Below are 27,635 nucleotides of genomic sequence, written 5' to 3'. Positions count from 1 at the left end.
TTTGTATGGATTTAGCCTACTCTTATGGCTGGATGCCCTTCCTGACCCTGACTATATGGAGGGATGTATTCACTATTGTGTGTTTCTGTGGTGTTGGTAGTGTAGTGTGTTGTATGTAAATGAAGATGTGTGGTTAGACAAATACACTCACGGCAGAACTTGAGGAATTAACTAGACGCGGTTAAAATCATTGGCCTGACCAGGTATTGAACCCAGGGTTCTCTGAACCAAAGGTCAGTATGCTGACCATTCAGCCGAGGAGCCAGATGTTTTCAGCAGTGGAAGGATGGGAAAGGGCTAGGATTGGGAAGAAAGCAGCTGTGGCCTTAATTAAGATACAGCCCCAGCATGTTGCCTGGTGTGAAAATGGGAAACCATAGAAAACCATTTTCAGGGTTGCCGACAGTGGGATTCGAACCTCTATTTATCTTTTTGTCTTTTCTTCTTTCCTTTCTTTTTCTAGCTTTCTTTTTATCCAACTCTCCTGCATCAAAATTGAAGATCTCAATGAGTGTTGATACCTGCTCTCCTGATAAAGGTGGGAAGCAGAAATGAGCTTGTCAGGGGGTGAGAAGTGATGGATGTAGAAGACCTGGGATGATGAGGAGAGAGCCCATCTCTCTGTAGACAGCAGTGTATGAAAATGTGGAGATTGTCCCTGTTCTTTTTTTTGTTTCATTCCTATTTCTAGCTCTTCCTATTCCCCTGTGGGTGGGGGTGGTGGAATAACATCCATGGTATCCTCTGCTTGTCATATAAAGTGACTAAGAGGAGCCTCAGGGGCTCTTAATTTGGGAGCATGGGTTGGCAACCGTGGGCCTCTTAGCTGAGCTTATCCGACCTCCCTTGGTCAAGTGTGTTTTTTTTTTTTTTTTTTTTTCCTGGCACCAACGGTATTAGGTTGCGAATTCCAGAGAGTCCTTCATTTTCACACCCTTCATGGCCCTTGTCTTTCTTTGGCTGATAGCTTCATTTTTTGAAGTTTTGGATCCCTCCCATTTTCCCCCTCTAATTAGTGTCAATAGAGAGGATGGTTGCCCAATAGTACTTTCTCTTAAAACAATAATCATCACCACCACCACCACCACCACCACCGCCGCCACCGCCGCCGCCGCCGCCGCCGCCGCCGCCACCACCACCACCACCACCACCACCACCACCACCACCACCACCACCACCACCACCACCACCACCTATACTGACCAGTAATTTGTGTTTTTCCTGTTAGATGTTCCTTTTATTGGTCCTGTCTTTCTGTACAGTACATGACACACTTGTTCCTTTCCATTACCTAACTTACTTACAATCTGTTAACTATATATGAGTAAATGAGAGCAAATATATTGTACATTTGTAGACTTTTTAGTGTTGATATAAATGAGACTTGCTCTTTTCCATCACTCGTCCATTGTACTCTTAGCATTAATAGTATTGAAATAAAAATTAACCGTATTTTGTTCCTTAACTTGTAGACACCATATGGGAAGATTGCTGTGAACATTTGCTATGGTCGACACCATCCTCAGAATTGGCTTATGTTTGGTGTGAACGGTGCTGAGATTGTCTTCAATCCATCTGCCACAGTGGGAGATTTGAGGTAAAATTAATTAAATTGGTTCTTATACATCCATCTTCTTTTTTAAATGACTTTATTATTTAGAAATTGCTGTCAAATTGGTTTAATTAATTTTCAATTATAGATGCTTTCTAAAGTTTCATCAGCCCTGTAGCTACCGCTGTTGATCAGTGGTTAGAGTGTCAGCCTCTGGATCCTATGGTGACGTGTTTAAACCCAGTAGGAATTATCCGATTTTTGAAGTGTAGAAAGAAGTTCATTTGGCCATTCAGTATTTTGAAAGCAAGATGAAATAAATTTTCTTGGTCTTTTGTTATACTCATGATTTTTGATTAAGACTGATAAATTGTATTTTTATCATCATCTTGTGTTCAGTAGCTACTGATTACATTGGATAATCATGTACGTTTGCAAAATTATGTACATTGTCCTTTCCTGTCACTTTTTGCTACTCTTCTTGTGAGTCTGTCACTCTATTCGAATATCATGATCTTATGGTCTTTGTAATGGGGTCTGTTATTTCTAGCCATAAAGTGATGTTTCCTGTCATCCTCATGCTTTGCTAAAATGGAGCATTTATGACAATTTCAATCTGATCCATGTATGTTGTTGGAGAGTTCTTCAATTATCCGTTGGATTTATACTCTTTTTCTAGGCTTTCTTGTCTTATAATGTGCCCAACAGTACTTGACACTGTGTTGCTTTACCATTGTACTTCAGTGTATTTTCATTTTGGGCTGGTTGATCATTGACTGATTTGGTTCTCATGTCAGTCCATGGAATTCTAAGTATCCGACTGAGCGAGTGGCTGTGCAGTCGTATTCGGGAGATAATGGGTTCAAACTCCGCTGTTGGCAGCCTTGAAGATGGTTTTTTGTGGTTTCCCATTTTCACACCAAGCAAATGCTGGGGCTGGACCTTAATGAAGGCCACAGGTGCTTCCTTTCAATCAATCAATCCAATCAGTCAATCAATCAATCAATCAATCAGTACTGATCTGCATTTAGGGCAGTCGCCCAGGTGGCAGATCCCCTTTGCTATCCCATCGTTGCCATAAGACCTACATGTGTCGGTGCGACGTAAAGTAAATTGTAAACAAATTCTAAGCATCCAACATTTTGAAGGCATCATTGTGCTTCGTGCCTATCTTTTTGAAGATCCAGTATTCGGATGTATATAGGACTATGAAAACTGAAGGGTCTCAACCAAATACAAAGGGCACTAGGAAAGTTTTGCAATGTGAGTGAACACTTTAGACTTTTTCAAAATCATTTCCACCACACTCAATACACTTCTCCATACGTCGAAACCAGTCACTGAACCAACTCTGTCAATTTCCTTTGGTTACATTTTCACACTCTTGATCCCATGTTGCCAGAAGCTCCTCATTGGATGCAAAACGCCGCCCTTTCAGGTTCATCTTCACTTCTGGGAAGAGTGCGAAGTCACATGGGGCAAGATCAGGACTGTATGGAGGGTGATCAAGCACAGTCAACCCTGATCTGGCAAGAAAATCCATTGTTACATTAGCACGATGTGCTGGAGCATTGTTGTGATGCAAGAGCCAAGTGTTGAGCCGTGACCTCGGATGGAGCTGCTTGAGAGCCTGGATGACCTGAGGCAGACAAGTCTCACTGTACCACTTCGCAGTAACTGTCCTTTGTGTTTCTAGCACAACCCGAGTCAGGTTGCCCCGTTTAGTGAAGAATACTGCAATCATCCTTTTCCTCACTGACATTGACTTTCGCACAGTCACAGGAGTACCCTCATCTTCAAACAGCCACACCTTGTTCTGGGATTTTGTTGGGACATCGTAATAATAAAGCCAAGTTTCGTCACCTGTAATGATGCTATTGACGTTATGCGAAGTCCCATTTTCAAACTGTTTTCTTATTTTTGGCACCGTTTCACTCGATGTGCTCTTTGTTCCTCTGAAAGTGAATGGGGCACCCAAAGGGAACAAACTTTTCTAACATGGATATGGTCATGAAGAATTGAATGAATAGCTGGTGCAGGGATGTGGAGGATCTCTTCTACCTGCCGATATGTCAACCGCCTCTCTTGCTGCAATATTTTCCTCACAGCTTCAATGTTTTCCTCAGTCACTGATTCAGACGGTCGCCCAGAATGAGGATCGTCTTCAATCCCAAAATTTTCCCTGTGGAACTCTTTGTACCAGCGGAAAATTGTTGTCCAATGTGGACAGTCTTTCCCCGCACAGGAGTCATTTCCTCCAGGCACTGGTCAACAGTTAATCCACAAGCAAAATTGTAACGGATAATTACGTGATATTCACCTTTAGATCACATTGACATCTTAACTTGCTTTCAATCCCACTCCTTGGTAACAACTGGTGTGAAGGTTGCGCCATGCTGTCTTCTAGACCGCCTTTCACCCCTCCTTTCATCCCTCACCATAACAGGGGTGTCCAGACAACTATTTTTGCGTATTGCAAAACTTTCCTAGTGCCCTTTGTATATTTTGATGTCGCTCAACCTGTCCCCTATATTGATGAAAACCAAAGTTATTTCCCATCATTCCTAAAAGGTCTCCTCTGTCTGAAGGTCAGTTGTGGGCTAAAGCTGTCACTGTGCGCTCCCAGTTTACAGGGTGTTCTGAAATGCGTGAGAAGTAATTGGGGGGTGGATAGTTCACCCAGTATCCAGTATTCGGGAGATAGTGGGTTCGAACCCCGCTGTCGGCAGCTCTGAAGATGGTTTCCTGTGGTTTCCCAATTTCACACCAGGCAAATGCTGGGGCAGTGTTCCTCTTAGGACCTTTTTACTGGGCGCACTGCCCTGCCATTGTTGTAGACCACCTTGCTAACATAACCTAGATAAGTGCTAGTTACATATTGTTAATACATATTTGTTTGAGTCATTTGGTGTTCCAAATCAAAATTTAAATACTGTAAAACTGTTTATTTAAATTATAAATCTTCAATATTGTCAGTATAATTGCAACAATTGCATCTGAGTTTAAATGTTCTGCTTGACTGTCCCGTAGTGTGCGCGAGCGATCCCTGGATTAGTGTGGAATCTCATGCAAACACAGGATTCCACATGTCACAAACATGTATAGTACTCTATAGCAATAGAGTGGTAAGCTCCAATGTTACATTATTATGAACGAGCAGTAGAACACTAGAACTTCAAAATATTCTGGTATGTATTGTTCGTCATAGTAACACCAAAATAGATCAGTTTTGTAGATATTACTGTTTAGATGCCATTTGGTGTGGCCCCAGTCCCTGAGAAAATGCAAGAGATTCATTTACGATGGTATGGCCACTTGCTATGCAGAAATGGTTCTTCAGTTGTGAGAAGGTCATTACACTTATGTCTTGAGGGCCGCAGACCATGAGGACAACCAAAGAAGTGCTGGCTTGACCCTCTGAGGGAGGACATGCTTGTGGCGAAAGTCTCTCCTGAAGATGCACAAGACCGCGTCAAGTGGAAAAGGAAATGCAGAACAGCAGACCCTGCATTTAAGCAGAATAAATGCTAAGAAAAAAAGATTGTTAATACCCTGAGGGAAAAAATTTGATTATTTTCATTTTTACGTAGTATTCCCCACCCGGCTGATGGCAATTTCTGGGGAGAACACTGTAAGGCTGTACCTCAATCAAGGCCATGGCCACTTCCTTCCTGCAGCTAGCCCTTTCCTATCCCATCATCGCCATAAGACCTATCTGTGTCGATGCAACGTAAGCAACTAGTAGAAAAAATGTTCACCTCGAAAATGACAGAAAGTCCCGATGAACATTTGCCCTACAATTGATTGTTTACAAACTATGCCTGTTATAGTTATCAGTTAGAATGGTGAAAGTTCGTATTTAGTATTAAGTTTGGAGTCAGGAATGCCATTGCAGACAATGCAGTACTTCACCTGTCTGTGGAACAAGGTTGCTGTTGAATACGTGCAATGCCTGGAGTGTTTGAACGTGTCCAACAGTCAGTGAGATAGCTTATTCAGGTGCATGGTGGACATTTTAAGCAGTTCTTATATTAGAATGCAGTATCCCTGCTGCTACACCAACACGGTAGCTATTCGACATGGGATGTGCCAGGTTAGGCTATTACCAATACTTCCCGCACAAAGTTGGAAAGTCTGTAACTCATAAATGATTGTCCACAGGGTAAATATTCATAAGGACTAATATCCACCATCTGATTACTTTGCACATGTTTGGAAAATCTGTATATGACGATGGTTGCCTGTTCTCTGTGAAGTGTCAAGACTCGGGCACTGAGATGTTACTGGCTGGTTGTGCTTTTGCATGACTGCTCCCTTCCCCTGCAACCAATTAACTTCTATATCTTAGTTGTTGCGAGTATGGATATTCAGGTTCTGTTTACCCATTCAGTTTATTCCTTCCTGCTGAAATTGTTAGTGCTTGTGAAAGTTTCTATGGGTTCCTGTTATAACTAAGCGCAATTATGAGTTTTGGTTGAGAGTATGTTCGTTGCTCCATAATGCATTTCTTGGCTGTACAATAGAGTGTGTTTAGCTACAGATAGCTTACTTCTCAGTCTGTCGTAATCTGTCTGTCTTGTCCTAGTCCTAACCCCCACCTGAGGCAGATATATGGCATAATCTGGACACTAGTCGCCCATGGGAACAGTGTCACGTCAAGAGTAAGGAGTATCACCACCTGAGTATGGTCCTGGGTACCAGTTGTACAGCGTGCATGCCATCCCAGGCATCAGGCAGCCAAAGAGCAGGAGAAAGTAAAGCCAATGGCTACAGTTCTCCTGCTAAACATAACTGAATAGAGAAACTGCTTGCATTTGGAGTAAGAACGACATACAAACCCACTACTAAGATACGGGACCTCCTATGATCCCTGAAAGACAAGTGCCTTCCTCTCACAGTTGTAGGAGTGTACAGGATCCCCTGCAGCTGTGACATAGGCATGACAAAATGCAATATTGTCAGCAGACTCAAGGAACACAACCACCACAGCCAGCCAGGACAGATGTGAAGGAACACAGGACAAACACAAAAGGATTTTCCTCTTTGTCTCTTCTTTCTATTGCTCACCCTTCCCACACTGACCTGTCTTTGTGTTTATCCTGTTATCTGTTCCCTCTCTTGTTCCTATCTTGCTATATATAGTAGATCACCAGTTATTGGGATCAATTTTCATGGCAGACATTCATGACATCATTGTAAAGGTTCCTGGCTGTTATGATTGTGATGTTGACATGATGATTACAGTGTGACTCATTGGACTGAGGATTTCATGGTTTAGGTGGTGATTAAATTGCACAAAGTGTTATGAGAGAATCTCAAGAAGTGGACAGTGATGACGATAACATGACTGAAAATGAACCGGAACCAGGACCAACTGCTGATGAAGCCTTCACCTGTTTTGAAACAGCCTTAAAATGGATGCAATCCTATGCAGCTTCTTTCTATCAACTGCCTGCGAGATCTGGCTGTTCGCAAGAGAGTATCAGCCTTGAAGCAACTAACTTTGTTGGATACGCTTAATTTGTGATATCGGAAGCTATCTCTTTTCAGTTTGGACTCAGTTAATTTATAACTGTTAGGTCCTTCAGTCTGCCAATACTAATATTGACTAAATAAATTTATAAACTATGTGAAAAAATAAACATATGGTAACAGAATTATACCTGAAAGAGAAACAACTTAATTAAAATAGAATGACATGTTTTGTTCTTGAAAGAACATCATCAGATTCTATCTAACTACACTCAAACATATTTAGAATGTATAAACATTTACTGTATGTTTATTTCAATTTAAATCCTTAAAAACTTGAATTTTTGAAATTATCTTATTGAAGTCCTCACTGTTCTCCAATCTAACTTAGAGTTTCAGCAGACTGAAGAAACCAACAGTTATTAAAAAGAAAAAAAGGATACATTTACATTCCTACATCAGTTTCATTGTTTGAAGAAGAACGACGGCGACGTGAAGAGGATACTATTATTCATTATGTCAAGGTCTGCCTTGTCAATACAATTCAAAATCTAATATATATACTAAACCATCAAATACAAAAATATGTATAAGTACATGTTTCGAGAATTAAAATTCTCTTCTTCTGGTTATAGATTAAAATCACATGCATGTAAAAGACTTACGTTCGTTAAACATGCTCGACTTTAACATGTGGTACGTGATCGAATTAGAGTTATCACTTTCACAGAATGTATTATTTGCGTACGACGACGATCAATTAGAATTAAAAATTACTATCCGAAGATCTGACAGAAAACAATAATCACTACCATCAGTTGGGTCATCATCTCAAATTGCTAACACGTGGTGGGTAAGCATCAATTAATTTATTATTAGCCTTACACATAAGAAATGTGACTAAAACGTGCTCCAAAATTACAATTACCTTATTTAAAATTACTTTTTGTCCTAACAAAATACTGGATAAAAACAACAATACAATAACAACATTAAAAGTTCAAACATGAATATCATTCATGTTATGTCCAAAGTCCTGTAAAAGTTTGTATGGGGTATTCAAATTGAGCTGATTGACAATAGATCGCAGGAAATTGTTGGGGCAAGGCGGAACTGAGCTTGACGGAGCTTCCGTGCTTGTCATTTATCCTCCTCACTATCTATTAGCTTGACCATGACGGCCACCAATGGTCCGTATTGACTTAATTACTATTATTAATTATGTCAATGTGGACATATGTTTCATGCCAAGATTGGGCTACTAAGTCATATGAATGTGAAAATGTAGACTGCTGAAGAATATTGTTTACTCGGATACGAGTTGCAGCCGACGACGACATTTAAATAAAAAATGTATGTTGGTGTGTACGAACATAAGTCAGAAGTTTCTTTTAATATTTAATCGTATATTGTATTTAGATATTGGAAACTTTTGTTCTTTTAGTATATGTAGTAGATTAGTGCAATTTCACAAAACAGAAACATGTTGCTAGACTGATATTCAGTTCTGATCCAATTATTGTATTTCTGAATATCTGGATCGTGTCAATCCCTAGTTACTCTGGTTAATTGGAGTTGTACTGTATGATTTGATACCTTTCAGTGTTCTCCCTAGGACCTTTTTAATGGGCACCGCCCGGCTAACATAACCTATGAGTTGTTACAAAATATTAATACATATTTGAGTCATTAGGTATTCCAAATTAAAATGTAAACACTGTAAAACTGTTTATTTATATTATAAATCTTCATTACTGTCAGCATAATTGCATCAATTTCGTCGAAGTTTCAATGTTTAGTTTTATTATCACATAGTGTTGTGTGCGAGTGTGTCTGTATTAGCATGAAATCGCATGCGAGCACTCGATTCCTCCCGACATTACTAACCCGTATGGCACTCCACAGCAAACGAATGGTAAGCCCCGGTGTTACATGATTGTGAATGAGCAGTAAAACACTAGTTCAAAATACTCCGTTATGTCTTGTTTGTGACAACACAAAAATCGTTCAATTTTGACATTAAATTCAAACTAAACTCAGTTCAAACTACATTCAATTTTTTTCATATTCACTTTTTTTTTACGTATTATTCCCCACCCAGCTACTCATTCCTGCCACCCAGCTGACAAAATTTTTTGGGGAGAACACTGCATTTCTTTCCATTTCTTACCTGACATATGAGATGGTAGCTGTGCAGTCCACCTCTATAGTTAGCATCCTAAGTGAAATGTAGCTTTAGGCCTCAGAAATGGTGAAAATGGTAGGACATGTTGCTGTTATGTTGACTTCGTAGATCCATCTCACGTTTAGATGTGACCACCAGAAAGCTAGTTAAGTTTCAAGTTATATGATCTTGGTTTCAACTAATAATTATTGAGCAAGTGACTGTGCAGTTTGGGTTGCGCAGCTGTGAGCTGAAGATTGTTTTCTGTGGTTTGTCATTTTCACACCCGGCAAACGCTTGGGCTGTACCTAACTTAACGTTTCGGCCTCTTCCTTCCCACTCCTAGCACTTTCCTATCCCATCGTCGCCATAAGACCTATCTGTGTTGGTGTGACGTAAAGTAAATTGCTAATAATTACGATCAATTGATGTTTCAGTGAACCGCTGTGGGGTATAGAAGCACGCAATGCAGCAATCGCCAACAGTTACTTCACATGTGCCATCAACAGAGTTGGTACAGAATCATTTCCCAATGAGTTCACATCTGGAGATGGCAAGCCAGCTCACAAGGATTTTGGGCACTTCTATGGCTCCAGCTACATTGCAGCCCCTGATGGCAGCCGTACTCCGGTGAGGAGAATGGTCTTATTATTTGAAACATTTAACATGTGATCATTTTTAAAAATTAATTTTGGTTGGGTGATCAGTTTTAAACAATATAACAACACCTATTAATTCATAAAATTAAAAATATTGATTGTTTAAGAAACTGACAAGAATACAAAAATGAGATACATGACACAGTTTATAAACATCTGGTCCGACTCCTTGGCTGAATGGTCAGCATTGAGGCCTTCATTTCAGAGGGTCCCAGGTTCGATTCCCAGCCGAGTTGGGGATTTTAATTGCGTATGGTTAATTCTTCTGGCTTGGGGACTGGTTTATTTGCGTTTGTCCCAACACTTTCGTCTTCATATTCAGGCAACATACCACACTACCAACCACCACAGAAACACGCAAGAGTGATTACGTCCCAGTTTGCGCCAAGAAGGGCATCCGGCCGTAAAACAGGGTCAAATCCACATGTGCAACACAGTTCGCACCCGCGGTAGAATACTACGACTACTTTACAAACATCTGGAGAGAACAATGTTAGAGGATAACACTGCAAGAGCAAGAGGGTTGCATGTTTCGATTTCAAGTCGTATATAAATGAAAGCGATATGAAAAATATCACACAATAGGACGAAGGCAGTGACAGGTCCATAAGGGGAGAGGAAGCGACAGAAAGAGGACACAAGGACAAATGGGAAAACACAAAAGGACAAGAAGAATCTCCACATCTTCGTGCACCGCTGTATTCAAATAGATGGGCTTTCTTTCTTCATCAATCTTGAATCATTCACATTTCATGAAGGCGAGCTTCAAAGCTCGTTCAGGGATGGTCTTGACAGATCTTCAGTTTTGATTTGGAAATTGGAGGATAAGAAAAAAGCTAGGTAAAGACAGGAAGAGTGAAAAGACTAAAAGATATAAAGATAAATATAGGTGGTAAATAGTTAAGAACACGGAACAAAAACAGAAGGAGAAAAGGAGTCCAAGGTAAGAAATGGAAAGGTACAAACAAATGACACATCAAATGGTATATAAAAAAGACAGGAGCATGAAAAGGAACACACAGTAGGACAGATGCAATGAGAGATCAGTGTGTATGTGTATGGTGATGCCATCTCTCAGGCCAGGAGATTTATTTAGTTGAAGGAGATGTTCGGAGAAGGTGAGAGGGTTGGCAGCTGTGGCTATACTAGGAACTGTCCCGGCATTCGCCAGAGAATGGAAACTATGAAAAACCATTCTCAGGACAGTCGATAGTGGGGACCAGCCCCTCGCTGTCTCTCGAATGCAGAGGCGTAGAGTCACGGTAGAGCTGTGGCCACCCGTCCTCTGCTTGGTTGGTCGGTAGAAGAGCGGAGCTGTCGGACCACGAACTAGCCGTGGCCACTTGTAGGCCGAGACCCTACTCTGCAACTGCTGACCTTCCTCATTTTAAAGTTCTTTTTATATATCTCTTGGTGTTTTATGTGTCACACTCTCTTACGTCTTTCATTTCAGTTTTCTTGACATTTACCCAAACAATCAGTATTATTAGTTTTATTTCTATCTAACAAGTTTCTTTTAATTAAAAAAGAAAGATCACCTGTGCATAGTATGTTGATAGTTTATTATGTGTTGCCACTAGAAAGTCAAAGTTGTTATTATGAACTTGGCAACACTTAATTCTTAACAAACCATGATAGAAATCTTGATTTGAATATGGTCGTTTATTGATTACTACAGCTTATATAGCTCTCTACATCTTCTTCCTTCCGATTATTGGGCCATGTGTCCCATTACGGTTTTGCATTTTCCCTCCATCTCTTCATTGGACGTCCTGCATATCTTTTTTTCCTTTGGGTTGGTAACGAAGAATCTCTTTTGGCATTCTACCAGGTTCCATCCTTTGCATATGACATTTCCTAATAACTATAGATTTAGTCAGTTATTGGTTGTACTTTCAGTTCTTTTAGCACCTCTTCATTCCGTTTATGGTCCCATTTTGTATTCCCTGCTGTACGACGCATGAATGTCATTTCTCGTGCTGTAATTCGAGACAAAGTTTTGAGATCTTAACGTCCATGCCTCACATCCATAGCAAAGTGTTGGTATAGCTAGGGTATTATAAAGGTGCAATCAAGTATGTTTCTGAACTAGTGATGGTTTCATGATGTTGATTATTATTCCTGTTTTTTTTGTGAATTTATTAATTTTTTCTGGTATATCTAATTCTGTTTGGTATGAAAAGTTGTACCCGAGATAATTGAACACATTTACTCTTTCCAATATTGTATTATCTAAACATATTTTACTAGGAATCAGTTCTCTTCCCTTGAAGGCTATTATTTTTGTCTTTTCTGTTGAAATAATCATATTAAATTCTGAGGAAACATTTTTTAGATTGAAAACTGATCTTTGTAGGTCATCTTCCCTCGTAGCCAGCAATGCAACATCATCAGCATGTAATATGGTGTCTAGGTGTTCAAGGTGTTTATTGATATTGATCCATAGCGTCCTTGTTTCCAAGTTTCCATTATTGCATTATATATATTATAGAAAGTAGAGGGGAGAGTCCAGAGCCTTGTTTTACACCACCATTTATTGATTTCCACTCAGTCCGGTTCTTGTTCAGTTTTACAGAAATGAGAATAGATTTGTAGATATTGTTAGTAATCTGTTGAGACACATTGTCTTGTTTTAGAATATCGAGCAATTTGTTTCTGTTTACTTGGTCAAAGGCCTTTTCAAAGTCCACAAATGCAATGTGTGTTTCCAAATTGAATTCTCTATGTTTTTCTATTAATATCTTCATAGTGAAATTTGCGCCTTTACAGAAACCTTCTTGTTCATTCCCCGCTTTATCTTCGTAATGTTGCTGCAACTTATCTTTAATGATATTTTCATATATTTATAACACTCTACATTCTCTGTAATGGAAATCTTTTCTTGTTACAGGGCCTGTCTCGATTTAAAGATGGTTTACTTGTTGCTGAGATGGACTTGAATTTGTGTCGTCAAGTTAAGGATCAGTGGGGTTTCAGGGTAAGTTGGTTCTTAGATTAATTATAGACAGTATAAATCATAAAAATATAGGACAGAAGATGGAGCATATCTTGACAGCCTAAAGCGGGTGAAATGACTAACAAAATATAGAGAGAGGTCAGGGCTGACATGAAAACACATAAAGACCCTCCTGTCTTCACGTACGGCTGTCTTGATAGATGCACTTTCCCTTCATCAAGCATATTTTTTCACAAGCCTTGATGAAATAAGAAAGTGGAAATGAGCTTCTTGTGGTATGAGAAGAAATAGTACTTTTTAAACCAGTATAAAGGGGAATAATATTAATTATTCTTCTCCCTTTTCTTCAGCGTTTGTCCCTCCTGGTGGTGGGGTCCACTACATGGATTCATTGTTTCCATTTAGTTTTCTCCTGTCAGGGTGGAGATTGTCGCTCTTCAGATCTTTGTGAAGAGTATTAGCCCATCACTGTTTATGTCATTTCCTACCGGTGACTTCTAACGTGTAACACATCTTCGCGATAGTGTCGGCCCCTGTCCTCTGTAGATGTCCAAACCATCATAGATAACTCTTGTCAATTTTGTCTTTAACCGCTGCAACACCAAATCTCTCCCTGATGGATTTATTGGAGAAGCGATCCAGTTTAGTGATGTCAGTTCTCCACCTCAGCATCTTAGTCTCCATGATGCCCAATCAGACACCTTGTCCCCATCTTATTCAGCCAACATTCACAATCATACAGTGCAACAGATCAGATGACAGTACGATAGAGTTTTGATTTGAGATTATCTTTCATCCTCTGGTCACAAGTGATGCTGGTCATTGTTTGCCATTTCATAATAACAGTATGGCATCAGCTACCATATACAGGCATTTTAATTTGATGCCATCTGGCGGCCTGCCCATCAATTTTGACATTCCATTTTACTTTAGGCCTAGGCAGAGTAAACTGAATTCCTCTTGGGTGTCTTTAACTGAGTTTTAATGAATTTTGTTGGGTGAACACCAGATGTGTCACCAGAGATCTTTTACATGCCAGCATCATACGACATGGGGTTTCAAATGGGACTTTTGACAGCCCTTCAAAAACTGACTACTTCTGCCCAGTTTGAACCCGCAATCTTGGGATCTGGACCGACACTCTACCACCGATCCATACAGGTGAGAGCTTCCTAACAGACTGCCTACAATTTTTTTTCTCGAGAATTTTGGGTCTTGGTGCCCTTTATAACAACCCTACAGCACTGGAGGTTAAATACAGAATTCGGCTTGTAATATTAACAAGAAATTCAAAAGACGTACCCTTATCAGGCAGTACATCAGTTGCTGAAGGAAGAAACATTACACCTTTGCCGGACATTCAAACACAGGATGAGGAAACAGATGAGGAATTCTTCAAACTAGTTTACTGTGCATCGAAGTAACAGAAGAAAGCCCAGGGAATATAGTACGTAGTTGTGAAATTGAAGATATTAAAGAATGTGAAGAAGAATTACTGAGAAAAGTCCATGATTAGGGCAGAAATGTTCTGAAAATGAGGATGTTTCTCCTGACACTGTTCAGTACATGCCGAGCTACCTCACATTTAACCCTTTCCGCTCATGTGTCGACCTGAGGTCGACAGCCGGCACTTAGCGTTTTAGCTCGTGTGTCGACCCTGAGTCGACACATTGTTTTGGCACTCATTGCTAGGTTACCTGGAATGCCAGGGCTTTTGTACTTTGTTTCGTAAGTGCTGTTCCCTTCCGGAAACCGAAAGAAACCAAATACATGTTTTAGTTTCTCTTTGCTTGGCAGAATTGCTCCATTTCCTTGACAATGGAAAGCAGTCGCGTGAAGCAACACGGCGGCGCACAGTCTGACCGAAGCTGAGATTCTTGCATCTATTTTGGCTGATTTTGATAATAGTGACCATGAAAGTGATGAAAATTTTGAAATAGGTGATGAAAGTGATATATGCATTAGTGATTCAAATGACGATATTGATATCATGGAGGAGGCGATAGTATTGTGACTCGTTTCGGTCCCAGTCATACAGTGCTGACTTCAAACATGCATTGGAGATCGTGGAGAACGGGTGATACAGTATTAGCCAAATTTCCTTACAGATGAGTCAGTGGATTCATAAGTTGTGGCAATCAGGACCTAAAATAGAACTAGAGTACTGGTAGCTATTTTTTACTGATCAGTTGATAACCTCTGTTGTCCATGAGACAAACAAATTTGCCGAAATGAAAATACAGAAAAATACTCCACTTCAGAAGAGATCTGTCTGGTTTTCTTGGAAAGTTGTGACTTAAGAAGAGCTGAAGGCATTTATTGGTGTAATTGTCAACATGGGGATGAACAGTAAGGCAGAAATGCAGGATTATTTTTAGTGAAGACTGGTTGGATAAGCAAGTAGGGCTCCATCCAGGCATTTGCTTAGAACGATTCCACACACTCAAGACATACCATTAAGAAGGTGAAAAACATGATTGTGTGTCATGTAAATACCATACATTCATTAATTTTGTAGTTCCTTCCTGTATATATTGTTACAATCAGTACTTAATACCAGGTTTTAAAATATGAAAAATGCTGACAGAAATAAATACGAGTTGGGAGAAATCAGGACTTACAAATAATTCGAGTAGAAAGGATTAAATGTCAAGCGGTTGATAAAATCCTTGGGATAATGAATTGAAATATACCCGATTCCTGGGGCAGGTACTGGTTCCTGGATATCTACTGTTTCTCTAGGGAGCCTTTTTACTCTGACAAAAGATTGGGTGAACACAGTCAAACAATTCAAAATTGTATTTGCTGGTTTCCATGGGCATGACAGTTCGAAGTGTGACAAAGTGATTAAAACTTTGTGTTCAGTTATTAAAGCAATGTTTTCTCAGGTGCATGAAAATATAATTCATTTGTATACAAGGATGAGGACATGTATTCACATCAGGCATTTGAATAAAGAAAGGCAGTTGGAAGTAGCAAAGGAATATGCTGCAAAGTAGAATCTAATGTGGACTGCATCTCAGCCAGTAAAATAATGAGGATTCTATTCACTCCCCTGGTCCCCTCACAGCTGGCAACTGATGCATGTTGGCTTACAGAATACAAGTATTTTTGTTTTACAACAAGTTAACACATTGTTTTCCGGGCGCGCGCTACTCCATTCATTCCTGTGGACCGGCAACAGAAGCACACCTAGCATGAGAAGTAGGATGAAATATAAATACCTGTAAAACCTGAAAATGGTTCTAGGACTGTATTTTCATCCTTATTTGTCCATCCAACAACCTCGCTGTCACTACTATCACTGGCATTTTCACTCGTATTATTGTCGCCGTCAACAGACTCGTCTGAACTGAATGTCGCACTTTCACTTCCACGCGCATATTTTGATGCTGACGGACACACATCTTCACAATCACGAATACACTTTCGCAATCACTAGTGACATCAGATAAACTATCAGCATGAAATTCTCCAAATATTTCATCATCGTTCAAGCTGTCTTTGCTACAGCGCGCCATGCTGACGTCTGACAATACACTTGGTCACGTGGTACTGAGTGTTATGAAATCACACTTCCTGTGTTGAAAGCATTGTCAAGGAAAGAATATATCTATCTAAATTCCGATCAACAAAAACTTGAGTTTGTAAACAACACGAAATATTTCGATTAATAAACGGCGGAGAGGATAAAATCACACAAGAATGAAGTAATTTGAAAAAATGTTAATTTACGTAGCCGGTCGCCCGTGCACCAATACGAAACTACGTTAATTAACGTAGCCCGTTATTAATGTGTTAAATTAAATTAATGCATGGTGGCCTGGAACTCGTTCAGTTGTGTACCATACCGTATTCATTTTGCATTTTAAAAATGTGTAAATTACTCACAGAAGTAGTACGTTCTAACAACCTATGCAGCACATGCTGTCTTAAGGCTGTCCACCTGTTTACTTCATGCAATCAGTGGCAGCTTCCCTTGCCGGACTGGGCCCCCTCTGCCCTCTGCTCATACTCGCCTATCATTGTGTTCTTCCTTGTGTATGTTCGTATCCTCCTTCTTAGTTTCCTATTTTTGATTACTTAAATTCTTATATTTCTTTGTTATATTTCCATTACATTTTTTTAGTTTCACTGCAGTATTCTTGACACTAAAACATGTGAATGGAAGTGAAAAAGAGTGTCCAATTCTTGGAGTAACAATGACCTCAAACTTAAAGAAAGAAATACCCTTTCACTAACTGAAAGTATTTTATAGTGTATCATGGTTGTAATTTATTTGATATTGTATTGAAATGTCTGTCCTTTGGATTGCATCAACCAAGATAATGAGAGTTTTATTTAATTCAAATTAGAATTGCTTTCCTCAAGGATATTACCAACCCTGTATTCATTATCTCCACTGGTTGTATGACATCCTTGTAGGGCTTATCAAGAAAGTCTCTAGGAGAACTGTACCACAAGGATGCAGAACTCGGTACATTTCAGGAATGTCAGAGAGTGATTAAACTTTGCGAACCACTACCAAGAATTCTTTGAGACAGATTCAGCCGGAGAAGATCTAATGCTGGCTATTGCTGAAAACAGCAAAGGAAAGCGGATCGATCTAGTAAACATGCAGGTGAACATCAGGAAGGCCTGGTACTCCACTACAATCTCAGTGGAGATGTCAGAAAGGCAAATAACAGCTTTGCTGAAGAGTCCGCAGATCAGGTGGCAAGTCAGCTTCTCCTAAGTAGTAAAATCTGTGATAGGAAAGCATGGGAATCTCTAGTGAGCAACCTTGAAGCTGAGAAACAGTTCTTCAAGGAATCTTTTTCCATGGCTGAGCTGGAAGCAGCCATCTCTGAGATAAAATTGAATAGGACACCTGGAGCCGATGAAATGAGGGTCAAGCAGGTCAAGAACTTCGATCAGAACACACTTCAGTGGCTTCTAAACGTAATGAACGTATGTTTCACCAATCTGCAAATCCTAGAGATGTGGAGGAAAACACACATTGTTGTGTTACTCAAACCAGGAAAAGAAGCAAATGAACCAAGAAGCTTCTGCCCGGTGTCTCTGCTATGGCACACTTTCATGATCACCAAGGAAGTGCCCTAGCTCTAGCTTTATACATCATCTGCACCAATGATCAACCAATCCAAATACCATCGGACAGTACATCTATGCTGATGATGCAGCTGTTGCTACCCAAGGCTGCAGTTTTGTGATGGTAGAACAGAAACTGTCAAGACTTTGGACAAGCTTTCCCTGTACTACAATGCTAACTTCCTTAAGCTGAACTCGAGCAAGACACAAGTCTGTGCCTTCCTCCTAAACAACAGGGAAGTATAGCAACAATTGGGTGTGATGTGGCGAGGTAACTGCCTGATGCGAAAATACCTGGGCATCACGCTAGATCTTCGAGCTGCACTGTGCCAATTCCAGCAGTAAAATCTGCGCTCAAAATAACATATCAGGACCCTGACAAGCAGAGTTTGGGGAGCCGACCCACAGACCCCTAGAACATCAGCCCTGGCAATATGCATATGTGTCTCAGAGTATGCTGCACCAGAATGGAACTTCTCTGCTCATGTAAAGCGGCTAGATGTTGCTGTTAATGAAACAGCATGAATGTTGGCTGAATCTGAACGGACATTGCTGCAGATATGGACAGGACGAAGCAGGGGACAGATGCCTGTCATCCCCTGCAGGGACACTGGCCCCTGGCACAACAGCTCAAGTCCAGGCAGAGTTTCTTGTGTTGAACCGTGATTCTCGAGGGATCGCAGGAAAAACACTACCTTGCCAAGTGGAGAAATGAGCTGGCTGATCCTGCCGTCGCATTGAAAGATTACCTGACTTCTGGTGGTGATCTGCCCTATGCAGTATGGAGGATATTACATGCACGACTAACCTTCAGAAGCGGGGCTTCCTTGCAGTAGATGCAGATATCCTGTGTGGGTGCAGGACTGTCCAGGATCCCAGCTACCTGCTGATCCGACCCAGCTTGATCATCCATGCACAATAGATGACATCTCTCAAGCAACTGACAAGGCTATCTCAGCTGCTAATTTTTGGAATTTTTTACTTTGACTGAACTCAGGTAGGAAAGGAAGAGTCCATATATGTAACACATTGAAGCCCGTGGTGGAGCTAGGCGCTATGAAATGCTCACTACCAAAACTGACAAAATGAATTTTGGCCAGTGTTCTTGTAGTAAGTTACTGAAAGTAGGTATTTTTATAATATCCATATTGAACCTGCCTGATGGTCACGATTGTTAAAGCGTCACGTCTATATGGTCTGACACTGTGGTTACCCGTTTCTAGTCCCATTGGTTGAAAAAATTTCAGATCAGAATATTGAAAAACAAATTTGTATCCTCGTCCCGAGGTGGTGCAGCTCTTTTCAGGTACACCCCAAGGAGGTGAGCTGCATGGACCATTTTAACCACATACCAGCACTCCTACCATTCGTAAATTTCTGACAGTTCCAGGAATCAAACCCAGCCCTCTGAGGATGGCAGCTAATAGTGTTAATAGTCTGCTACGGAGACGGACTATCAGAATGTTGGCTGGCAGGGTGGGAGAGGTGGTGGTATATAATTTCTAATCACTAGACTGCGTGCCGAAAGCCTGGATTCAATTCCAAAACTCTTCGCAGCGTTCATATGGAGTGAGTGTATGGCACCTGATGCTGATTCGTCCATCGGATAGGGATGTTAAGCCTTGAGCATACCCCTTGGTGGTAACAACCGGGCTAGGCTGTGAGCTGGCACCAGGTTTCACCCTCTCCCTTCCACTATCATATATCACATCATTAATTTTATCTATTAATACCTCTGATGTGACTGACGTCAGGAAGGGCATCTGATTATAAAAACTCTGTACGTAGATTCATCTCACTTCATACCTGACCCCATAGAGAAACCGGACAAGGGTTGGACATGCACAGTATCCATTTTGAAGTTTAGAATGATATAAAATTGTGGTTCCTTTAAGATATATCTTTGGAAACTACCTCATTTTAGAAGAGAAATGATTTATTTTTTTGTATAAATAAAATACACATTTTAAGTACATTTTATACATGTCTCAAGATATTGTAAACTTCATTTGTTACAGATGACTCAACGTCTGGATTTGTACGCTAAATCTTTAACAGAAGCCACTCAACTTGACTTCAAACCACAGTTGATAGAATAAGTTCTCCTCCAGGAGATATGAATCGATGTGCCTTCTAGTATCTGGTGTAGTCAGGTGTTGTGCAACCTGGAACAGAATTTCTCTTTTTATGTCGGATGCAGAACAATTTAATACTACAAGTTTTTCTGTGAATATTGGTTCTCAAAATACTGAGGTCGAGTCAAAGCCTTATCTACATAATAGGAGAGTTTCTGTTCCTTATTCATACATCAATTTTAAGTTGCTTTTTAGCGCAATTATATTACATTAACTATTTTAATTCTCCCACCTTCATTACTGAGAATGAAATGAAGTTGCCACAGAAAGACTGGAAAGTGAAGGTTGAGCTATGCTAATCCAGCCATTGACAGTTATCTGAAGCAGGATTTACCCCAACTGTATTTATATGTGTATATATATGTATATTTGGTACAACTTTATTTTTAGGAAGAAAGGCAGATATTCCTATATATACATTTTTAAAATTTCCAATGGTAAGTACACTGATAAATACATCATTAACCCATGTATCCTTGTTGCTTCATAGTAGCAGTCACAACATTCTTCCTTCTGAGAAGAGCAGCGCAAGTTTTCAGGTGATTTCTGCCTATCATCTCCGTGCAAAGTTTGCAGTTCACTCAGAAAGTGTCAAACTGATGAATGTGTTTCCTCAGGCAGTCGTGTCTGACATTCAGATGAAAGGTGGCAGCTGCCTTTCTTCGTGGCCAGTGGAATATTAGAGATTCTTCCTTTCCAGTATAGGGCTCAAAGAATTAGAGTCACTTGCACTGCTGCAAACATTGCACAGCTTAACAGGTTTGTAGCGTCATGTACCACTCTTGTTGGTTTTTTTTTACTCCAGTCCATTTCACCTCAGTCTGCCCCACTCCACTCTGCCAATTAATCTGCATGTTTATATAGAACAAGTGGTTAAGGAAATCAAAGAGGAATTTGGAAAGAGAATCACAATCCAGGGAGAATGAATGAAAACCCTGAGATGTGCTGATGATATTATTTTATCTGAGACTGCAGAAGATCTGAAAAAATTGCTGAATAGAAGCTTTTGAAATGCAGTGTTGCAGAGGAATGCTGAAGGAGAGATGGATAGATTGAATCACAGATGATGAGATACTGTATCGAATTGGTGAGAGGAGATTCATTTGGCTAAATTTGATGAGAAGAAGAGATAGAATGATAGAATACATTTTAAGACACCCAGGACTTGCTCAGTTAGTTTTTGAGGAAGTGTAGGCAGTAAGAATGGTAGAGGTAGACCAAGGTATGAATATGACAAGCAGATTAGAGCAGATGCAGTAGTTACATAGAAATGAACAGATTAATAATAATAATGCAGTCCCACTAACTACTTTACTGTTTTCGGGATGAAAAGATTAGCACAAGATTGCATTGCATGGAGGGCTGCATCAAATCATTGTATAGACTGATGACTCAAACAACAAGAACAAAAACTAACCTTCCCTCGGCAGACTGCCTGGCATTGAACCAGGCTAGCTCTCTGTGCCCACTTAAGCCATCACGCGTATCACCTCACTTTGACATAAATAACCATGTATGTAGCTGCCAGCCTTCTGAGGAGATGCTATAAACATTTAAGATATTCCCTGGTTTGATGCAGTTGACCACACCACCCTATCTTGAGTCACTCTCTTGACTGCTACAGAAATATCTCACTGTACATCCTTCCTAATCGGTATGTCATACTGATCTCATGGCCATTTTTATCCCATATGCTGCCCTCCAAAGCTAAATAAACAAGTCCTGTGCATCTTGGAATGTGACCAATCAACCTGTCTCTCCTTTGAGACAAATATCACCAAGTCATTCTATTCGCTCCTATTTGGTTCATTACCTCTTTGTTTGTGATCTGATTAACCATTCTTCAATAACACCACATTTTGGAGGCCTTTATTTTCTTTCTGCAGCATTTATCAAACCATGTTTCACTCCCTTATTGTGCCACGTTCCAGGTATATACTTTTAGAAATGACAGTCTGACGTGTATATTTATGTTTGTAGTGAGTAGGCTCCTCTTTTTCTTGGAGGCTTTCTTTGGTTGCAAAATTCTTCTGCTTCCTTTATGATTTCATCTCCTGGTGTTACATCTCATGTTTCACCTGACCTTACTGTACTACTATTTTTGTGGATTTGATTTTGTATTCATTTTCCAAAACTGTGTCCATTGTATTCAGTATCTCTTTCAAATCTTCTTCTGATTCAGATAAGATTACTGTACCATCAGCAGATGTGAGAGTTTTAGTTGTCTCTCCCTGAACACTGACACTTTTCCAAATTTCTCTTCAAATTTCTTCATTATATACTCTATGTATACATTGAAAAGTAGTGTAGACAGACTACACTTCTGTCTCACCGCCTGGTGGATGGTTGCTTCTTTTTTGTACTGATTCATATCTCTCTGCCTTTACAGCAAATTTAGCCAGAAATTCAATTGTAATCTTATAGCTCCACGATTATGGCCGTGCCTGGCTGTAAAAGTAATAATGAACATACAGTACAGTGATGAGAAATACCCCTGAAACCATCAATAATGGCAGGAAACTTGATGAATGTACAAATCTCTGCAGTCATACCAACTATGTGGGGGTTTTTCCTTTTTCTTCTCTAGTGGTTTAACGTCGCACTAACAAATCACATATTTTTGGTGTCAGGATGATTGGAAAGAGCTAAGATTTTACCACCCGTGTTAATGACTACCAGATTATTTCATGTTTGTAGAGAGAAATGGACTATCTTTTAAGGTAGCCTTGACAAGAAAAAGATCATGCTGGTGCATATCCAGCTTTTGTATGAGCCGTTGTGTTTACAAGAACATATAGGCAGAAAAACACCGAAAAGACATTGTCTTTCTTGTATCTACTGCAGTGAGACAGAGAACAAAAGAATTCCAGTTACAGCAGGCAGAAAGATAAGCAATATTGAATTCCTTCATGAACATGTTAATAATAATAATAATAATAATAATAATAATAATAATAATAATAATAATATGATTTATTAAACCAGCCTCATGGAGTTGAGATACCATATTTGTTTATTACCTAGCGACAGAGATAATCTGCTCCTTGACTGAGTGCTTGCATGGGTTCACTCATTCTCGTGAGGTGAACTGAGAAGCTGTCTGATATGAGAGATAAGAGATCTGGTCAACAAAGCTAAGTAGTATATCTGATTGGCAGTGTGACACTCCATTGTCTGCAGGCCATATCACAGGGCAACAGGACAGTATGCATCACAAGTTTACTTGTAGATGATGCATTATGCAGGCTTTTGATAAGTAAATTGTGATATCTGGTAAATCATTTAAATATCTGTAAAGAAGGTGGGGGAGAGGTGTAATAGTACAGAGTTTTATAATTAATAGTTTAATGCTAATTTTGAGATTATCTTATTGTCATAAAATTTATACTTGTTGATACTGCTGTTTTGCATTTATTTAAATATTTTTACTACGACGTTTTTACTTTTACCTTGGTTTTTCTATGGAAATGATTCCTGTTTTGGGTAGGGTGGGTTACAAGATTTCCAATGTGCACGAAGTTCTGACCATTCCCACACTTAAATGTATTTTTATTTTAACTTGTTTTAATCCTTCCTTCATTTGCTTTTATGGTTTAAAAAAAAAATCTTCATCCTAGAATAATAATAATAATAATAATAATAATAATAATAATAATAATAATAATAATAATAATAATAATAATAATCGTATGGCCTCAGCTACCGTGTGCAGACATTTCAATTTGACGCCATCTGGCTGTCTGCTCGTCAATTTCGACGTTCCGTTTTACTCTAGGCCCCCAATAGATGGCAGACCGAGTAAACTGAAACTCTCTTGGGCATCTATGGCTGAGATTTAATGAATTTTGTCGGGTAAACACCAAATGTGTCACCAGAGATCTTTTACATGCCGACATCGTACGACATGGAGTGTCGAATGGACTTTTTTCCGCCCCTTCAAAAATCCGACTACCTCTGCCGAGTTTGAACCCGCTATCTTGGGATCCGGAGGCCGACACTCTACCGCTGATCCACAGAGGCAGCTTCATCCTAGAATAGTCACTTGACTTAAAACACTTGAAAGTTTTGGTGAACTTAAAAATATCTATGAAGTTATCAATAATATACAGCTGACAGTTGCTACCCATCATTTTAGACATGAAGCTGGACAAAGTATTCTTTGATGTAATACTAGTGATACCTGTGTACTTCATTGCAAGTGCAAATCACACTGAACTCTTTTAAGCCCATTAGATTATTACTTTAGAAAAAGATTCTCACAGGGTAAAAAAAAAAAAATGCTTATGTTTGTATACTTTACGCTGTTTAGCTTCTGTGGCTCAATATCAAACTCCTCGGTTTGAAACTATAGTTTAGCGAATTTTCAATTTTCCTAGGAATCTTGGGACTTTGGTACTAAGTTTTAAATTTCTAGGTTACCTCATTAATTCATGTGTCTTTTGATTTTTTATATCTACTGTTATATTTCAGCTTCCATTTATTAGTTTAGATTTTGAGTTGAATGAAACAAAATCACAAATTGCCCACAGCATTCTGAACTCCTTCCCATTTTACAAAAGCAGCAGCAAGGTAATTATTTGCTGGTGGAACAAAAGTGTGTACCGGTACAGTAAATGCTACTTTGAAGATAGAAGTGTAAACAATAATTTGTGAGAAAATTAAAATTTATCATCAGTTTTCAATTGAACATTCTCTATGGGTCATGGTCTTGACACTGAACACCACCTGAGTAGGAAGTAAAATGACTGGACTTTGGATTTTAGGCAAAAACCTACTTTTTCCCTGAAGAGAGAACTTAAAATAAAGTTGTATTTACAAGTTTAATTTACAGCGTCTCTCATATAGACCCAGACTGAACGCACGATGTTTGTACTATGCACTACGGCAGCTGCAGTATGGGAGGCTCGTGCATAGTTCTTGACCTTGCAAGCAGCCTGCACGTGTTCCACCTGGCATGCATGAATCGCCAGTCTGAATCTCACCTGTTAACATGGTGAGAGAGTTATCACTCCAATACTGTATTTTTGTATGTAAAAGTTCTGGTTTCATCTTAATGATAGTGTGAACAGTCATAACTCTCGCTATTGGTGTACAGAAAATCCTAATGGTGTTTATGAAGTCCCTCATTATGATAGGAAAATTGGTGTTTGGTGTGCTGTTAGTGCAAGATGAATAATTGGGCCTATTTTTTCGAGACAATAGTAAATGCAGAGAGGTACCAAGATGACATTTTGACAAGATATAGGCCCTGTTCATACAGCAGAAGATTTCCTTCTTACAATCTCGGAAGTGTTTGCAGACAGAGTGATCAGTGCTGGTATATTTCCACCTCGTTCTCCAGATCTAACAATGTGTGATTCTTACTTGTGGGGGTAAACTGAAAGAAAAAGTGTATTGAACAAATCCTCACACATTGGAGGAACAAAAAGGAAACATTACACTGACAGAACTCACTCGCGTCAGCCGGAATGTGGTTATGAGATACAATGCCTGTATAACTTAGGAAGGATGACACTTCCAGCATCTTTTATAAGCAGGACAGCCGCGCTACATAAGTTGGGCTGAGGCAGCTGCCATAATGCAGAGTACAAACATCGTGTATTTGGTCTTAGTTTATGTACTTATAAGATTATAAATGGGAGTCCTATAGTGCCTAAAAATGCCTAAATTGATGTTAGAACCTATATTCCTACAATTCCTACTTTTCTAATCCCTAAATCGATTAAAATGCTTTTAATTTATTCTGAGAAATTGAAATATTTGCCGACTCTTTTCAGTATCTTGGAACAGTATATTCTTGAAATACTTTAAAGGCAAAATATTAAAATCGGCAAGCTGTAAATCACACTCCCCGAAAGAACTTTTCGCTGTAAACACGCCCATAGTCTGTGTGTGTCACAAGGCGGGGGACAGTGCGTGTTGACCTGCTGGAAACAGAACTCTTCATTTTACTCACTGAAAACATTTGAGAGTTTGTTTGGTCAGTGTATGAATTATGCCGAAAGTGTCAGATTCCAAGTCGTCTTTAATTAAACAGTGGTTACAGGATTTCTCCATTTCATATCAGATGATAAAGTTACATTCTGTGATGTTTGCAGCAAAGAGGTGAGTGAAATTTGTCATATATTTCACCCTAACGAGTTAATAAAAATGTTTTTTTTATTGAGGCTTGTTAAAATATGTAAAATTGAACCTGCCTAAAATACATTTTTAGAACCTACTATTTTTCATATTTCAGAGCCTATTGCAGGCACTTAAAATAACATTTTTAGCACCTAAAAATCCAAGGTCTAAAATGATACAGCATTTCTGAAACTCCTTGCTCTTGGTTTAACAGACTTTCTGCTGTAAAAATCAAGGTATAGTAAAATCCTCAGTACAATTTCTGTGCCATAATACCTCGCCCCTGTAGGAAGTGGCTATTCCCAGAGAAATTATTTTAAAATATGTAAGATAATTGTTTACTTCTACAGACATTTATTATTCCATATGTTTAGTGTTTTTATTTTGCTGGAATTTTTGAGGTGACATGAAAATAGCCAGATTGGTTGATAGTACAAGCAGGTGAGAACAGTGGCAAAAAGGCAGTCACTGTGAAGATGATATGGCTAAGTTAGGAATGAACTCTGTAGTCAAAGCCGAGCATATGAACTGGCTTCAGTGGTAGGGTGGTGGTAGTAGTAACTGATGTGAAGTACCTTGTGCAGGCATTTTAATTTGATTCCCTTTAGGCTGCCTGCATGTCAATTTTGATGGACCATTTTATGCTACCAGTTGGCAGAGAAACAACCTCTGTTGGGTGATGTGTGGCTAAGTCTTATATAATTGTGTCACCAGAGATCTTTTACGTGTCAACATTGTGCGGCATGGAGTGTGGAATGGACGTTGTTCCGTCCTTCAAAATTCTGACTACCTGTGCCAGGATCTGGAGGCTGACACACACTACCACTGATCCAAAGAGGGAGTTAGTGCTAGCGTCATATGAAAGGAATAGAAGAGACTTAGGTTATCTGGTTGAATAATAATAATAATAATAATAATAATAATAATAATGTATGGCCTCAGCTACTGTGTGCAGACATTTCAATTTGACGCCATCTGGCCGCATGCTCGTCAATTTCGATGTTCCGTTTTACTCTAGGCCCACTAGATGGCAGACCTATTAAACCGAAACTCTCTTGGGTGTCTATGGCTGAGATTTAATTAATTTTGTTGGGTAAACACCAAATGTCTCACCAAAGATCTTTTACATGCCAACATCATACAATGTGGAGTGTCAAATGGACTTTTATCCACCCTTCAAAAATCCGACTTCGTCTGCCGGGTTTGAACCCGCTCTCTTGGGATCCAGAGGCCGACCCTCTACCACTGATCCACAGAGGCAGCTACCTAGTTGAGTAATGGACTTGGTCATGAAGCATAAGAGAAATAGAGGGAGACCAAAGAGATTGACAGCTATAGTTCATCTATCTGTTGTGCTCTTGTATTGTGTTTTTCTTTTGTATGTGCTATGAGCATTGTTTTGTGATAAATTTGGCAGCTGTACGACCTGAAATTTTAGGAGCTTTGTATTTGAAAAACTAACATTGGTTCTAGATTTAGTAAA

The 27,635-nt window shown here is 39.5% G+C and overlaps 1 protein-coding gene across 1 annotated transcript in view; it reads left to right on the top strand.

Moving 5' to 3' along the window:
* Positions 1–23,646, top strand: part of pyd3 (beta-ureidopropionase pyd3) — a 64,518-nt gene extending 40,872 nt beyond the window's left edge. The window contains exons 6-9 of the mRNA XM_067158944.2: positions 1,473–1,597; positions 9,626–9,818; positions 12,738–12,824; positions 19,913–23,646. Of these exons, the coding sequence (XP_067015045.2) occupies positions 1,473–1,597; positions 9,626–9,818; positions 12,738–12,824; positions 19,913–19,993 (486 nt within the window). The 3' untranslated portion in view covers positions 19,994–23,646. The remainder of the gene's footprint in view (positions 1–1,472; positions 1,598–9,625; positions 9,819–12,737; positions 12,825–19,912) is intronic.
* Positions 23,647–27,635: the final 3,989 nt, after the last annotated feature.

Source organism: Anabrus simplex, chromosome X, assembly GCF_040414725.1.
Source record: "Anabrus simplex isolate iqAnaSimp1 chromosome X, ASM4041472v1, whole genome shotgun sequence".
In the NCBI taxonomy this organism is placed as follows: Eukaryota; Metazoa; Arthropoda; class Insecta; order Orthoptera; family Tettigoniidae; genus Anabrus; species Anabrus simplex.
Note: the sequence above shows the minus strand (reverse complement) of the source record. Positions and strands in the feature narration are given on the sequence as shown.